Genomic DNA, 18,245 nt, shown 5'->3' with positions numbered 1-18,245 from the left:
AGGATTCTGCCTGCCACAGTTGAATGGCTAGAGATGCAGTGAGAGCTGGACATTGAGTGGGCACTCTTGGAATGTACACATGTGGATGAAGTGGAGTACCTGAATGTTAAGCACAAATCCTGAGCATTAGGCAACATTAAGCAAAATGGGTGACTGATGAGGTTGGTGTTGCATTAAGCAGTGCAAGAGGTTCTTGGTGCAGTGATGACAGGTGAAGATGCATTGACTGACCTTGACGGGTCTGTCGTTGATGTCATTACTGCTGACACAGCTGTGGGCAATAAATTTCTGCCTCGGCACTTCCAATTTCTTGGGTTTGGAGTGTGCGTTCCTCGACTGGTGCAAAACCACTATCCTTTAGTGGGTTTACACATATGTGCCCACTCACCCAGAAATAGATACCTTTCAGGCAGGAGTCGAAAGCAGAAATTCTCAGATTGTCTGTAAAGCCCCTGTTGGTGCCCAGGCTTTCACCCAGTTAATTCAGCAAAGGACAGGAATGAAAATGAGGACTGCGCTGCTCTGTGTAACTCAGTTCCACATTCAGCCATGGGGCACTGTCTGTTTTTATATTAAGTTTGTAGAAATCCAGACTTTAACCATATTCTTGATCCAAGTATAAAATTCTTGGCAAACTGGTTACATATTGATTGCAGTTCTCTTCTACATACTTTTTAAACCACAATTTCTTTTTCCTCATTGGACTGTAAAGGAGGGGAAAAAAAGATACCCTTAACGATTTCCTAAATAAAGCGAGATTTCTCAATGCTGACTGCTGGATAGCAATCTTGACAACTTTACAGGTAAGAAAACCTATCATTGATATATTTGGCCTCACAATTGTAACTCATTTCTATCATGGCTTGCCATGTGTTCCTTTTATTTTGTCTAGTCAAATCCCAGTTTCCCTTCACTTTCTCACAAGTTGGTAATGTCTAGGTATAGATTAAACGATATGACTTCACTGACACAACCTTGCCAATCTCTTAGCCACTCAGAAAAAAAAACAAACAGAAAAGGTAATAGATTGGAGAAGAAAGACAGTTTCGCTTTAACACACATTAATTAATGAATTGTATTTCGCTATTTCTCTTCCTGCCAAGGACAGATTAACAATGCTTGCAGCCTGCTTCAAACGTCGGCTAATATTACGCTAACAAAGCTCTCTAGGGGAAAGCTGTCGGCACCAACTCTGTACAACATTATTAGCTTCCGTGCAAAAAAATTAAAGGGTGGGGCTAGACTGAGTAACTTGACATTGCAGCAACAACAACCTGCACTTATTTAGTGCCTTCTACGCAGAAGAATGTTCCAAGTCACTTCACAAGAGCACAGCTCTTTCCTCCCGCAGCGTGTCAGTTATGCAGTTACCAGACGTTAGCTCTCCAGAGGATGGAAAGGATGCAATGAAAGACTCCCCGAGTAGCAACTATCATATTAAAACAAATTGAAAGCAATAAATTGTTCAACAACCTCAACAGTGATGCCACTGATAGCAAAACAGTTAAACTTTTTTTTGTAAAGTATCACTAATTAACTACTAAGCTTTTACTCTACTAAAGTTTGTTCTTTTCGTATTATTCAAATATATTTCGCATTAAGCCACCTTTAAAACATTCAAAGGCAGGGTCCAGTCTTTTCGAAAACATCAAAACCCAGCACAACAAATGATTAAATGAAAACAAGAGTCAATCTGCTGTTACTTTGGCAAATACCTCAGTAAGTATTTGAAGGCTATGCTGTTGTATGTATGGAATGTGCTGTTTTATGTGAGATGTACTGTTATTCAACAATCCGATTCTGTCTTCCTCACTCTCCCCAAAATCACAAAACCCATGTATCCCTTAAAATAAAAGACGTTCACCGGGAAAAGCATTTGCACTTCTCTAAACTATCAACAGATGCCAGTTGCTTAGTAACAATTGCATTTTAAAAGGTATAATAGAAAACCTGCTCTCATTTATGGAACAGTACCAATGCTAAATAAATAATTCTTCTACGCATAAAGCTGGTTCCAAACTCCAGGAACTAAACGATACGATAAAATAAAAAGTCCCCTGAAGACAACTGAACTCAGGAATTAAATTAAAACAGGAAAATAATACTGTGATTTAATTTACCATCGCAACACAGAGCAGGATCGGAAGAAATGTAGCAGTTGCTGTCCAATGACATGGGTCCATGACTGGAGATGCTCTGGCGTCCCTGCTATCTGGAGTCAATTGCACACTGTTCCACTATGCACTCTCACAGAAGGCTCTGCTCACACACTACGGCTCTGTCTCTCTGCTCCCATCAGCAACACTCACGCTTCCTGAACAACGGACTGCACGCTTCTCTCAACTTGGAAATTCAGGCACAGCGGCTGCCCAATCAGGTTTTACCTTATCAGACATGCAAATAAAGGAAAGAGGGGCGGTGAAGGGAGGGGGGGAAATTCCAGAGCTGGAGGCAGCGTGTGTGTGTACAGTCCGCTTGACTAACAGACCATCAGTGAGCACGAGGCACAATAACTGCTGCCGCAGCTATAGTAACCTTTGCCCCATAGGGTCCTCTCTCATCTGCACTGCCCCTCGTTTGAACATGACAAGACTCTTGAGTGACTTCAGTCATCAATCAGACATGCCAGCTGCTCCAGGGGTATTGCTGACACCCAGGTAGTGGGCAGCCTGTGTATAATTCTGTTATGCCATGTTCTAACACTAGGGAAAATAATAGAAAGCTGTTAAAATCAATCTTGCCTGACAGTCTGAGCTCCTGCTGTGTTTAAGCAGTGTTTTTTTTTTCCTCCAGCCCTTCAGCAACGCATTTGTATTAACCAAAGAAGCTCATTAGCCACTTCTAAGATTAAAGTGATTGTTAGCAGCAGATTTGACTGCTCTAAATGTTCTAATGATACAAGTTGTCCATTTCACAGTCTTTCTATAACTTTCATCAAGTTGATGTGTATTTTATTACCAATGACCAGCTGAAGACAAGTTTGTAGTTGCTGATTTTAACTGCTCAGAACTTTCCTCGGTGAGATGGTGCTAATGCACTACATCTCGGAGGATCAAACGTGTTATAAATAAATGTGAAATTTGGTCTGATCACTGTTTCACATTGGCATTTGTATCAGAACAGTTAGCTCGTTTTTGTTGCATCTTAAATTCAAACCTATCTAAATAATAATATTGACTGCTAAACACTTCAAAGACTTCTTTTCACAGATTAACCTAATAAACACAACTAATCTAAATGTAGCAAAACGTTAAGAATTTTGTTGCATTTTTGTTTCACACACTTTTATTAATGGAGACACACAGACATACTTCTCATAGTTTTAAAAGATGTGCATTTCTCCAATGCTCATTTTCTCACTGAATGGCAGAATTATGAGGGAAACAATAGAATCATATTTTCCATATGGTGGATTTGTATTTCAAAAGAAGGCTCAAAATATATTTTCTATTTAATTTCCTGATTGTGGTCATACTTGCATTTGTACATTAACAATGGTGTTTGCATTTTATACAACTCTTCTTCATTGTCATTTTTCTCCTTCCATAAAGGTTCCTCTTCTCTGATGCTCAGTCCCACATGAACCGTGAATATTTCATCCAAGTCGTTACTCCACATGTGTGAACCCAATCAATGTACCTATCAACCAGTAGACAGGGAAGACAGTTGAGGTTTTTTGTAACTTATTGCAATGTCCACACATTTTCACGCTCAGCATGAGTGGAAACTTTGGCTGGTTTTCCCTGCATATGTGTCTCAGTACTTCACTGAATAAACCTCTGCACACCATTAAGGACAAAAGTTCGCTAAAAGTAAGTTCTTTAGAATGGAATTTTTTTAAATACAAGATGAATTGTTTTTCTTATCCATTGATTGTATTATTTTACTGTTTTCTCTTGCAATCGCTCAGTTTTCCAAATTGATTTCCAAAGTCAAATAGTGTGGCACTGGAAAAGCACAGTAGGTCAGGCAGCATCTGAGGAGCAGGAGAGTCAATGTTTCGGGCATAAGCTCTTTATCAGGAATGGGAATTGATTTCTAGTCAAGCGACAAATTCATTTTAAAATTCACAGTTTTGTATCTAAACTCCTCCATAGTCTTACCTCTTCCCATCTTTGTGATCTCATCTATCCCTGCAACCCTCAATGATGAAAATGTTCTGCTAGTTTTTGCCTCTTATACATCCCCAGTTTTAAGCATTCCAGTATTTGTGGACATGCTTTAAGCTGCCAAGGTCCCAAAATCTGTAGTGTGGTTCAAAATCTCTGGAAAAGCACATTTCATCAATGTGCAGCTCACAGATACCAATTTAGCAGGACAGGCAAGCTGTGCAGAACAATCTGAGAGAATCACAGGGGTGATCACAATGTCCCTGCTGTTCCTGTGTTTGCATTTAGTAATGGTGTTTGATATATTCATTCATACAGTGGTTGTAATGTTGGGTACCTGTGCATATTCATGATTGGAATGATAATTTGCTAACATTTACAATTGATCAGAAATTTCAAATGAACTTGAATAATATATTGGACCAAACTGAAGTTAGAAATTGTAACTCTGGCCCACAGAGGAAGAGGTACCTTCTATTTTCATCATAACTGTACCATTCTCAATGGTACTAAACAAGTTTTGAGAGGGCAATTTAATTTAGTTAAGCGATGAGAGAAGAAATTTCCCAATGATTACTGAAAAGAGAATGAAATGTTTTATTTTACTTAAGTATTGGTAGAAATTGTGAGGCCTAGTTCTTTAGTTACATACACAATGCCAGGCAGCATGGTTACTTTTTGGCCCATAGCCTCATGGTCCTGAAAATAAATAGTCCTATAATTAGTTAGCGATTATTTTAAAAAGTGCTTTTTTGAGAAATCCATTACTGGAGATCTCAACCAAGTCATGGAGGAATCAAAAGAAAGGAACCACTGATATTTCTTCATAAGGATAGTATGAGTACTGTAAGATGTTCAGATTACTACATACTCACATCTTCCATAGGACTGCCTCAGAAAATAGATTGCACATTTTCTCACTCTTCATATTAGAGCCATGAGAACAGTAATTTTCACAATCAGACCAATGACAGAATAATCAAAGTTAATTCACAAGTTATTTAAAAGATGTGATTAACTATAGCTCTTCACACCCACATGCTGACCACATGTTGTTTCTATTACAACCTTCCCACTGGGAGAGTGGGAGACAGAACCATGGAATCCTGCTTTTCAAAATTGTTCATGTAGATTGAATGGTCATGAAAAGGATGCTTGGCAATGCCTCTCTCTGTATGAGGGTATTAGCTACAGTAGTAACATGCTGGGAACCTGTAAAATCTGACTGGATAGAGGGTCTTCTAGTTGCAAATATAGAATAGGAAAGAAGGTAGGGGAAACAAAAAGGCAACAAAAGGACACCTCATCACTGACAGAAATGCTGGCCTTTATTGTAGAAGGACACATAATAGGTGGCCCTGGGCCACTGGTGTGAAAGCACTTACCTTAAATTAGGAGGTCACAGGACTGCCTGTCACTCAAAGCCTTTCACCTCACTCAGCTGCTTGTTGGCAGGGCAATGTGATGGAATGCTATGGGAAAGTGAAGCTTTCTACTTTGGGATAATGAGCAGACATATAACTGTAATTATTCAGTGTGGCCTCAGTAAAACATACATATTGCTAGCTGAGAACAAATAAGAATTGGAAACAAATTCAGAGGCATATCTTCTGTCTAACAAAACTCACCAACTGCTAGCAAGAGATGTACAGATGTTAGAAAGCTAGTGGGAAGGAAAAAATGCACCACAGATATATGATTGCCATACAACAATATCTTGAAGAGTCTATAGGCTTGTTGTTAGCTCAGTGGTAACTGCGTTGCATATTGCAGTACTGAAGCAGATAGATCATTAGGATCTGAAGTCAAGCCCCTGACCTGTGCTCAATGACCTGATCTTATGACAAGCAATGATAAAGGCAATATCAAACTGTGCTTTACATTTCCAGGCAATGGAATGAGAACAAAAAATAACTCAGCTAGAGTTCTTGCTTCAGTGAAGCTAATTAATAGAAGCAATCAAATACCAATCAATGCTGTTGAACTAGCCCAAGATCTAGTGCAAGCTAGAGAGAAAATAAATAGCAATAACAATATAAAAACAAGTATGATAAAGATTTCATTTAAGAATTCACATTGCTCAATCAAATGGACAAGAAAGAGCAATGAAGCCAAATAATGTGGCCCTCCAGTTATAGATTCAATTTGTATTTTGAGGTATAGAAGCCTGGAGATAAGTTTAGTTTTAACCTCTGCTGGCTCTGTACCTAGTAACTGGTGAGAGAGTGATCTCGTGGTAATATAATTGGACTATCAATCTAAAGATAAAATAGGTGAAAATCTGGAATTACAAGCAGATCTCAATAATGAAACATTGAAACCATTAATTGTTGCCTGCTCCTTTCAGGAAGGAAAGCTGCTGCTTTTACCTGGTTTGGTCTATATGTGACTCCAAACCTACATGAACTTGGTTGGTTCTTAAATGCCCTCTGAAATGGCCTACTAAGCTACTCAGTCACAACAACTGAAACCCGATGGACCATCAGGTGTCTCAAGCCACTCAAAAGGGCGCAGTGGTAGTGTGGCACACCGGACTCTACACGACTGAAGCCAAGCGCCTCTTCGTGGACACCTCTTCCTACTGCACACTTGACCATGATCTCACCTCCCATCACCAAACCATCATCTCTCAAACCATACACAACCTCATCACCTCAAGGGATCTCCCATCAACAGACTCTAAGCTCTTTGTCCGTGAACGCCGCACTGCCTGATTCTGCCTCCTACCAAACATTCACAAACCTGACTGCCCCGGTTGGGCCATTGTCTCGGCCTGCTCCTGTCCCACTGACCTCATCTCTGCATACCTTGACACTGTCCTGTCCCCCTTAGCCCAGGGATTCCCCACCTACGTTTGGGACACCACCCACACCCTCCACCTCCTCCATGACTTTTGTTTCCCCAGCACCCAAAGCCTTATCTTCACCATTGTCATCCAGTCCTTGTACACATCTATCTGCCTTGACAAAGGCCTCCAAGCCCTCCATTTCTTCCTCTCACACTGGCCCAAACAGTACCCTTCCACTGAGACTCTCGTTCAACTGGCTGAACTGGTTCTCACCCTCAACAACTTCTCCTTCCAATCCTCCCACTTTCTCATAATCAAAGCGGTAGCCACGGGCAGCTATGCCTGCCTCTTCATCAGGTATGTGGAACAGTCCAGTTTCCGCAACTACACCAGCACCATTCCCCACCTTTTCCTCTGCTACCTTGATGACTGTATTGGTGCCACCTTGTGCTCCAATGAGAAGGTTGAACAGTTCATCAACTTCACTAACACCTTCCACCCGACCCCAAGTTCACCTGGACCATCTCAGACACCACCCTTCCCTTCCTGCATCTTTCTGTCTCCATTTCCAGTGGCCAACTCAACATGGACATCCACTACAAACCCATGGACTCCCACAGCTAACTGGACTACACCTCCTCCCAACCTGCCTCCTGCAACAATGCTATCTCCTATTCCCAATTCGTCTGCCTCTGCTGTATCTGCTCCCAGGAGGACCAATTCCACCATAGAACAACCCAGATGGTCTCCTTCTACAAAGATCGCAATTTCCTCTCCCATGTGGTCGATGATGCCCTCCAGTGCATCTCCTCCGCTTCCCACACATCCATCCTTGAACCCCACTCTTCCAACTGCAACAAGGACAGAACCTCCACCCCACTAACCTCCAGATATACATCATCACCCTCCGCCATGTCTGCCACCTACAAATCAATCCCAACACCCGTGATATATTTCCCTCCCCACCTCCATCTGCATTTTGGAGAGACCATTCCCTCCGTGACTCCCTTGTCAGGTCCATGCCCCCACCAAGCCACCCTCCCCGCCAAACCTGCACCCATACCTCCCCCCTCACCTCCATCCAAGAACCCAAAGGACCTTCCACATCTGACAGAAATGTACCCATATCCACCAATGTCAGCTACTGCATCTGTTGCATCCGATGTGGTCTCCTTTATATTGGGAAGACAGACCGCCAACTTGCAGATCGTTTCAAAGACACCCGCACCAACCAACCCCACCATCCTGTAGCTGAACACTTTAACTTGCCCTCCCACTCTGCCAAGGACATGCAGGTCCTGGGCCTCCTCTATCCCCAAACCTAAACCACCTGATGCCTGGAGGAAGAATGCCTTATCTTTCGCCTTGGGACCCTGCAACCACATGGATCAATGCAGATTTCACCGATTTCCTCATTTCTCCTCCCCCAACCTTATCCAATTCCCAAACTTCCAAGTCAGCACCAGCTTAAATTGTCCTACCTGTCCAACTTCATCCCACCTATCTGCTGCACCATCCTCTCTGACCTATCACTTTCACCCCCACCTTCATCTACCTATCATATTCCCAGTTTCCTTCCCCCCCAGCCCCGTCCCCCTCCCATTTATCTCACAATCCCCTTGGTCCACAAGCCTCATTTCTGATGAAGGGCTTATGCCCAAAACATCAACTCTCCTACTCCTTGATGCTGCCTGACTGGCTGTGCTTTTCCAGAACTACACTCTTCCACTCAAAAGGACCAACACAAACCCTGCTGACTCTGAAAAATCTTCCTTATCATCTGCAGGGTTTGTGCCAGAATTTTATGCTTGCGGCCAATGGTTTAGGAACCAGTAAGAGGGGAAATCCTAATTAACTTCATTCTCACCAACAACCTGTTGCTATGAATATGTCAATACCATGAGTGACCACCACCCAGTCCTTGTGGAGACAAATCTTCATGTTGAGGATACCCTCCATCATGTTGTGTGACACTACCATCAAGCCAAATGAGATAGGATTTGAACAAATCTAGTAACTCAAATCTGGGCATCTCTGAGGTGCTGTGGACCATTAGCAGCAGAGGAATTGTATTTAACTGCAATGTGTAACCTCATGACCTGGCATAATCCCCACTCTACTATTTTCACCAACATAGGGGAAAAAATATTAGTTCAGTGCAGTTAAGCATGTCAGGTACAGTCCAGGGAGAGTGAAAGGTGAGACACTAACCCAAAGAAGTTACAATACTGGATTATTTCTTACATGCAAACATTGGAAGCAGCATGCGATAAAAAGAGTTAAGCAATCCTACAACTAACGGATCACAGCTAAGCTCTGCAGTCCTGCTACAGTCTGGTCAGAAGAAGGACAATTAAGCAAGAAACATCCCTGTCCTCAAAGTTAGGGCAGCCCAGCACATCAGTATAAAAGACAAGGCAAAAGCATTTGTAACCATCTTCCAAATAGACATGTCCGGTGTATGTTCCATTTCCATCTCCTCCCACCATCACAGATGACAGTCTTCAGCCAATTCGATTCACTCAGCATGACATCAGCAAATAGTCAAAGGCATAAGATACTACAAAGGCAATGGGACCTGACAAAATCCAGCAATAGTATTACTACTCCAGAACAAGCTACAGCCCCAGCCAAGCTGTTCATGTACAGCTATAGCACTGACATCTACTGACATTGTGGAAACTGTCCAAGTAAGTCCTGTTCAGTCAAATTAAGAGAAATCTAACCCAGCCAGAAAAGTGATGCAAGTGGTTAATGACAGGACTGTCACTCCGAGTTTGCTCAACAACGGCCTGCTCACTGATGTTCAGTTAGTTTCTGCCAGGGCAATTCAGTTCCTGACCTTATTACAGCCTTGACCAGACTTCACCTGATGAAGAAGCAGTGTTCCAAAAGTTTGCGATTTCAAATAAATCGATTAGACTATTACCTGGTGTCATGTGATTTCTGACTTTGTCCACTCCTGTCCAACACTGGCACATCCAAATCATGGCTGTCAAATATTGACAAAAGAGGAAACTAATGCACCTAACACTCTGGGCAAATTAGCCTGGCCAATTCACCTGTCCTGCACATCTTTGGACAGTGGGAGGAAACCAGGGCATCCGGAGGAAATCCACGCAGACATGGGGAGAATGTGTAACTTTGCATGGTGGCTCAGTGGTTAGCATTGCTGCTTCACAGTACCAGGGTCCCAGGTTCAATTCCAGCCTCATGCGACTATGTGGAGTTTGCACATTCTTCCAGTGTCTGTGTGGGTTTCCTTCGGGTGGTCCTGTTTCCTCCCACAATCCAAAGATGTGTAGGGCGGGTGAATTGGCTGTGCTAAATCGCCCATAGTTTTAGGTGCATTAGTCAGAGGGAAATGGGTGTGGGTGGGTTATTCTTCGGAGGGTAGGTTTAGGCCAAAGGGCCTGTTTCCACACTGTAGGGAATCTAATCTAATCAAATCTTATGCGGTCAGTGTGACTGCCCTTTGCGTTAAAGTAGCACTGAATAAGTATGGCATCAGGGGACAAAGGAAAATCAGAATCAGTAATAATTAGGAGGAAACATTCCACCAGATGGAAAGATATCTAACAGAAAGGAAGATTTTTGTGGTTGTTGGAGATCAGTCATCAGAGTACAAGGATATCACTGCAGAAGTTCCTCAGGGCTTTGGCCCAATCATCTTTAATTGCTTTATAAATGACATTCTATCCTTCATATGATCAGTAGTGGGGATGTTCACTGATCACACCAATTATGACTTCTCATATGCTCAAGAAGGCAACATCTATGCTTAGGCTGATAAGTTGCAAGTAATCCTTGCAGTACATGAGTGCCAGGCTGCACCCAACTCCAACCAAGAGAATCAAATCATCTCCCCCTGACATTGCATCTCCCCCTGACTATTGTGGCATCTCAACTGTCGACATTTTGGGGTGCCCTTGACTAGAAACTGAATTGCATCACTTTGCACATACTACAGCGACAAGGGCAAGTCAGAGTATAGAAATCTTATGGCAAGTAATTCACTTCCTTAGTCCCAAATGCCTGTACACCATCCACAAGGCACAACTTAAGAACATGATGTAATACTCTCAATTTGCCTGGATAACTGCAGTTCCAGCAATAGTCAAGATGCTTGACATTACTCAAAGTGAAGCTTTCTGCTTGCCTGGCACCTCATTCACCACCTTCAATATTCATTGGCTTTGCCACCATTGTGCACCATCTCAAAGGCACACTCACCAAGGCTCCTTCAACAACATCCTCCCACAACCTCTACTAGCTAGAATGACAAGGGCACTAGATGCAAGGGAACACCAGCAAGTTCCCAACTGAGCAACACATCATCCTGGCTTGGAACTATGTCACTATTTCTTCACTGTCACTGGGTCAAAATCCTGAAAACCCTGCCCTAACAGCACTCTGAATATTCCCAGAACATAAACTACAGCACTTCTATAATGTGCTCAGCACCACCTTACAGATGGGCAATATAGAAACTGAAAGAATTGTGGACGCTGTAAATCAGAAACAAAAACAGAAGTTGTTGGAAAAGCTCAGCAGATCTAGCAGCATTTGTAAAAAGAGATCAGAGTTAACGTTTCGGGTCTGGTGACCTTTACTCGGATGGGCAACATATGCTGCCAGCAATGACTACATCTTGTGAAAGAATAAAGTAATAAAAACGGTAACTAGGGACAGCAAGGGTTCTGGACCTGCCTAATAATGAGATAATTCCAAATCTTCATGGAACCATGACTTCTACTGTACTACACAGCCAGTGAATCAAATATTTGCATTTTCAGAACAAAGTGATATCTGATCTGGTCAAAGAGGATGTTAAATGCAAGTAAAGTGAAATATCACTGGTCTTTAAAACTAATCTGACTAGTTAAGATGCAATGACGACAGCTCAGCAAAATTCACAACTGAATTAAATGTTATTTTACGAACAATAAACTCTTGTAACTTTTTATTTTTCTAAGCATTGCAAATAAATGATCTCTATTTACATATGTAGTAATGGAATTTCTTGACAAAATAGAAGGATCATCTTTCATTCTGACAAGGGTTTATACAGCGTTCCTCTGCCTCAGTGCATTTTCCAGTGTTTCACATTATCACCCCACTTTTGCATATTGAAATAAATAATGTACAATTTCTGTGAAAAAGATAATAACCTCACACGCCCCAATGCTCCTAACAACACTAAAGTTTTTCATATCTTCATACAAAATAGAAACTTAGAAAATGACCATACTAATATTTAATAACTGAATGGCAATTCAGGAGACCATTAACCCTTCTGTTTCCACCAGATTGTAGAATGTCATCTATGTGGGAAATGACTGAAATTATTAAATTCTGTTAGTCATACACAGGAATCACTCAAACCTTTTCAGGCCTCATTGAAAAGCTGCCAACTGTAAATGTTTAAAAAAAGGATTGTGCTGAATCCCAACATTTTATCCATGACTGTTTCTTTTGATTTAGGTGCAGATAAATATCTGCAAAGGGATTGATCCCCCAGAAATGTCAGTTTATCTTTAATTTGGGTCTGGATGCTCTCCTGGCATTTCTTTAATTTCATGTGACATGCTCTTTCATCAGTGAAAGCAGTTTATGACATCTAAAATGATGCACAGATGTTAATAATAGAAAAACTAAATAAAAATCTTTTCATCTTCTTCTTGATATGTTACAAACTATTTTTTAAAAGTTTTACTATACACTCTCAAACACATAGAGGAGCAACAATACTCACAGGACAGTCTGACCTAAATGGTGAATCTTGTTAAAAATATTTGAGTGCTGAGTAACAATATTCCATTAACAGCAAGCAAACAGTGGAGTGAACACAAGAAATAGGAGCAGGAGCAGAGTGCAATCTATTTGAATAATTTTGACAATTCATTCTGATTGACTAAATAGTGTAAATTAAGTAGTGTAAATTAAGATTTATAAAAAGCCATAATGATACTTAGTCTGCACACCTTACTGAAAACAAATGGATCTGCCATTACCTCAACAACAATGGTTTCAATGGTTGTACAAAGGGACAACTTAAAGGCATTAGAAAGTCAAACTTCTTCATAATAATAAAAATATTATTAACAATGTCAAATTTATTTTATGTTTGTATTTAGAGTCAATAAGGGGAGGTGCTCTTCAGTGACCCTTGTATTGTTTTGAATGGCCAACTGAAAACCCGTGTGCCCAAACGTTGTTGAATGCAACTAATATTTTGGAACTGTTAAATATAGCAACCAGCAGTTGCAACTGCAAATGTAACAACTCCTTAAAACTATCCCTTGAATGTTACAGCATTCACCATATGCTGGATCTGACAGTACTAAGTGCACATTAAAATGGGAGCAAACAGGTCTGCTAATAACTAAAATCTAACTATTCAAGTATCTCAGATGTAATCTTAGTGGAAAGGAAAGCTCCTTTGCTGGAAAACTGGTTAAAAAAAACTATGAATGCTATTTTCGACCCTTGTCTAATTCAATTTAAAAAAACCTGACAATCAGAATGTAAAGTTACAGATGTTACACCTGATTTTCAATCACAACTCTAAAAATCCCATGATTGATGGGCAATCCAGAACTACCGTGCAGACTAGGAATCTGCTGAACTTTTGATTTCAAATACTTACTGCTTTAGAGAACTAGTTTGTCGAATGGATTAACATCTTTGATCTCACTTGAAAACCTAGACTGATGAATGAAAGACTTTTCAAAACCACTGATATTAGGATTGGATGTGAAGTGAGTTTGGGCAATTACAGTCTAGCTTGGGTTTGACAATGCTACTTGGTGAAGTCACTAGCTTGTTGTCTAAGAATTTTGTAGGCAATTACCAGAAAGTGTGGACTTGAAATAAGGTACATTGTAGGGATAGACACATACAAGCAAATGTTTTGGGGCAGGAAAAGCTATTCAGCCCCTTGAGCATCCTCTGTCCTTCAATAAGATTAGGTGGCACAGTGACTCAGTGGCTACCACGGCTGCCTCACAGCACCAGGGACCCAGGTTCGATTCCAGACTTGGATGACTGTCAGTGTACATTCTCCCCGTGCCTGTTTCGGTTTCCACTAGTTTTCTCCCACAGTCCAAAGATGTACAGGGTAGGTGGTGTGGCCATGCTATATTGCCCATAGTGTCCAGGGATGTGCAGGCTAGATGGATAAGCCATGGGAAATGCAGGGTTACAGGTAGAGGGCGGGGGGGGGGGTGAGTCAGTGTGGACTTGATGGGCCGAATAGCTTGCTTCCAGACTGCAGGGATTCCATAATTCTATGATTCATTGCTGATCTGATTGTAATCTCAAATCCTGATTCCCACCTGTTCCTAATAACATCTCAACTTCACACTTAACAAAAATTAACAGAAGAATGGAAGATGTTTTACCCTCATATGAAATATCATGGTTATATTAAGAGACACACTGCAGTAAAAGATCAAGCATACCCAGTAATAAGGTTGTGGCATGCACATCTATTTATAACATGGATAGAGAACTTTCAGCCCATCAAGTCCATGGAGGTAATCAAATATTCACCGAATCAATCTCAAATTTCCAGAACTTGGCTTGTAGCCTTGTATGTTACAATGTTTCATCTAAGTAGTTGTTACATGTCTCCAGGGTCCTGGCCTCTACTACCATTTTAGGAAGGGATGCCTACAACTCTCTGGGTGAACATTTTTTTCTTAAATTCCCTCTAAATCTCATGCTCCTTACCTCATTGCTGAGCCCTTTATTGTTGATTCCACTACTCAAAAGTGAAACTTCTGGATCCAATTAGCTAAACTTCCTTTAATCCCAAGGGCTCTTACCTTCACTATCAGTTTTGCATACAGGACCCTATCCAAAGATTGAGATGTAGAAAGTTATAAGGTGCACAGACAGAGTAGACAGGAAGGAACATTCCCCTTGGTGGAGGGATTAATGATCAGGGAATAATTTAAGCAAAAGGGCAGAAGTTTTAGATGGGATGTGAGGACTTTTTTTCAGAGGGTGATGGGAATCTGGAACTTACTGCCTATAAGGGTGGCAAAAGCAGAAACCCTCATAACATTTGAGTAGTCGTTAGACATATGCTTGCACTGCCAAAACATACAAGTCTATGGGCCAAATTCCCGAAAATAGGATTAGAATAGTTAAGCAATTGTTTTGACTGGTGCAGATCCAAAGGGTCATATAGCTTTTTTCTGTGCTGTATACATCTATGAGTCCATGATCTGCCATATCTATGCCTCTCAGAACTTTGTGCACCTTATAAGATGTCCCCTCAGCCTTTTCTGCTCTAAGAAAAACAACCCAAACCTGTTTTGTCTCCAGTCATAGCTGAATCACTCCAGCCCAGGGAACATCCTAGCGAACCTGCACAACAACACTGCCTCTTCCCTGGAGGTGAAGAAAATTCAGCATGTCCATAAAGATCCTCACCAACTTTTACAGATGCACCACAGAAAGCATTCTATCGGGGTGTATCACTGCTTGGTATGGCAACTGCTCTGCCTAGGACTGTAAGAAAATACAGAAAGTTGTGAACATAGCCCAGACCATCAAACAAGTCAACCTCCCATCCACGGACTGCATCTATACTTCTTGTTGCTGTGGAAAGGTAGCCAACATCATCAAAGACCCCACCCATCCTGGTTATACTCTCTTCCAACCTTTTCTGTCAGACAGAAGATACAGAAGCTTAAACACATATAATGCTTCTTCTTTGCTGTTATAATACTGCTGAATGGACCTCTCTAATTTGAAATCTAATATTGATCTTGATTTTGTGCACCTCCTGCGCAGCCACAACCCTGTAAGCCTCACTCCATCTAAACTGATTGAGGATGATCAGCCATGATCATAATAAATGGTGGTGCAGGCTCAAAGGGCAGAATGGCCAACTCCGGCACCTATTGTCTATTGTCTATTGTCTAAACATTCTATGATCTTATGTCCTTGTATGTTATGATGTGCCTGGACTGCCGCACAGCAATACTTTTCTTCATACTTGGGCACATATAACAACAATAAATCAAATCAAATTAAATCAAATCTCTTCTGCACCTTCTCCAGTACATTTACATCTCTATTATAACGTGATGACCAGAACTATACGTAATACACCAACTGTGGCCTAACCAACATTATATATAGCTTCATCATAATCCCCTTGCTTTTGAATTCAATACCTTGACTAATAAAGTATCCCATAGACCTTTTAACTACTTTACTTATCTGACCTGCTGCCTTCAAGGATCTATGGACATGCATACCTAGGTTCTTCTAATCCTCTGTACTTACCATGGTCCCTACCATTCAACACGTACTCCCTTGCCTTGTTAGTCCTCCCAAACACATAACTTCACACTTTTCCGGATTAAATTCCATCTGCTATTGTTCAGCCCAACTGACTAGCTCATCTATATAGCCTTACAGTCCAAGACCTTGCTCCTAACTATTCACCACACCTCTAATTTTCATGCTCTATATTAAGATACAGATTATACCTCCTACACTCATATCTAGACCACTAATGCATACAAGAAACAATAATTTCTCAGACCCTTTATCTTCATCAACTGATAACTCATCTCAGTTCAGTGGTGTGGTAGAGGTTACAGTTTTAGACATGTGAATTTTTGTAATTATACTTGTGAAGAAAAAGGTATAAAATTATACCCAGAAGTTTCGGCAAAGTAGGAAATAGTAATTTTTAATTTGTAAATTCAAGTACAAAAAAACTTAGCCAAGATCTTCTTTTTCATTCAATGCTCTTCAAAGTCATGAATGCAAGTTACATGAAAAATGAAATAGCTTCCCTGACTGCATACTTTTAAAGTCTCTGTGCCAGTCAGCATGGAAGTTGGTTCAATAGCATGTAAACTTAACTTCTAGTTAAAGTAGGAATATAGGGTGGGATTAGCAGGCTAGCCTGATTCTGTTGACATTGACTGCACTTTATATTCTATGTTGTTTATGATATTGACAGTAAATGGGCATGAATAGAATTAATCCATGATCGAGTGTAATTTTCATGTGTCCCTTCCCAATTAGAGCTCCTGCAATGTAAATAAAGTCTGCCTATCTCTCATCTTGCTGGACACATAAATTCACAATGGAGAGAAAATTAACAGAACTGGATGTGTAAAATAAGTTCTTTAAGATCTAAAGAAAATATCATGGGTGACCCATTCCAAATTGCCATTATTAAATCCTGCAATTTGGTATGGATCTCAGGATTCGTCACAGGATTAATATGGCTCTGGCAGGTGATGCATCTAATGACCAATCAATCACTTCTTAAAAATAACTGGGTGAGGACTGAGAGAGATTAAATGGGGATTGTTTGGATTCCAGAGACTCCAAGATATTGCAAAAGTAAATTAGGACTGAATCACCCTCCAATGGTAGGCTTCGTAATTCAATCAATACTTAAGCCAAAGCACTGCTAAATAATTAACCAGCCATCCTACATAGGTTCCTTCATCGGTCCGAAAGGCTGCTTCATGTCTGGATTGGTTCCAGGTAACATTGCTAGTCAGCATTCCATAGGCTTGTATTGGTTGAACAGTGAGAAATAAACTTTTGTCTGATCCAATAAATTGGTGTCCTTGTATTTCCTCATTGTCAATATGGGAGCATCACTGCCAAGGTGGTATTTACTGCCCATCCCCAATTTATCTTGATGTGGTGGTGATGAACTTCCTTCTTGGACGACTGCAATCCACCTCCTCCACGATAAACAAGTCCAGCACATCAATGCAAAAGACAAGGAAAAAACATCTGCAGTCATTTTCAGTCACAGGTACTGAATGGGCAGTCTCTGGAGGTCTCCAGAATCACACATGCCAATCTTCAACAAATTCACTATATTCCATGTGATATCAAGATACAGTTGAAGGTACTAGATACTGCAAAATTTATGGGCCATGACAACATTCCAGCAATAGGACTGAAAACTTGTGCTCCAGGACCAGATGCTCCACTGGACAAGCTGTTTCTATGTAACTATATCACTGACATCTATCTGGCAATGTAGAAAATTGCCCCTCTTTGTACTGTCCATTAAAAACAGGACAAATCCAACTCGTCCAATTACTATCCCATCAATCCACTCTTGATCATCAGTAAAGTGATGGAAGTAGTTATCATCAGTGCTGATGCTGTGGAACTTGTGAGAATGCTGACAAGGAATACTCACTTGGCATTTCTGACAGATGCAGACTGCCTTGCCTTTTACACTGAAGTGCTGAGTTCTGCCATTTTTGAGATTGTTAAGCTTCCTTCTCCTCTTGGTTATTTAATTGCCCACAAATACTCATGACTGGATGTAGCAAGACTGCAAA

At 41.0% G+C, this 18,245-nt stretch overlaps 1 protein-coding gene across 2 annotated transcripts in view; it reads right to left on the bottom strand.

Moving 5' to 3' along the window:
* The window catches only part of LOC140489990 (ADAMTS-like protein 1), a 557,511-nt gene that overhangs the window by 278,846 nt on the left and 260,420 nt on the right, over positions 1-18,245 (bottom strand). Inside the window, exon 1 of one of the 2 annotated variants that reach the window (XM_072589067.1) lies at positions 2,121-2,414. The exons of the other annotated variant lie outside the window; for it this stretch is intronic. Within the exon in view, the coding sequence (XP_072445168.1) occupies positions 2,121-2,183 (63 nt within the window). The 5' untranslated portion in view covers positions 2,184-2,414. Of the gene's footprint in view, positions 1-2,120; positions 2,415-18,245 lie in introns of those variants that run through there. 2 annotated transcript variants of the gene reach the window in all.

This window comes from Chiloscyllium punctatum, chromosome 2 (genome assembly GCF_047496795.1).
Source record: "Chiloscyllium punctatum isolate Juve2018m chromosome 2, sChiPun1.3, whole genome shotgun sequence".
In the NCBI taxonomy this organism is placed as follows: Eukaryota; Metazoa; Chordata; class Chondrichthyes; order Orectolobiformes; family Hemiscylliidae; genus Chiloscyllium; species Chiloscyllium punctatum.
Note: the sequence above shows the minus strand (reverse complement) of the source record. Positions and strands in the feature narration are given on the sequence as shown.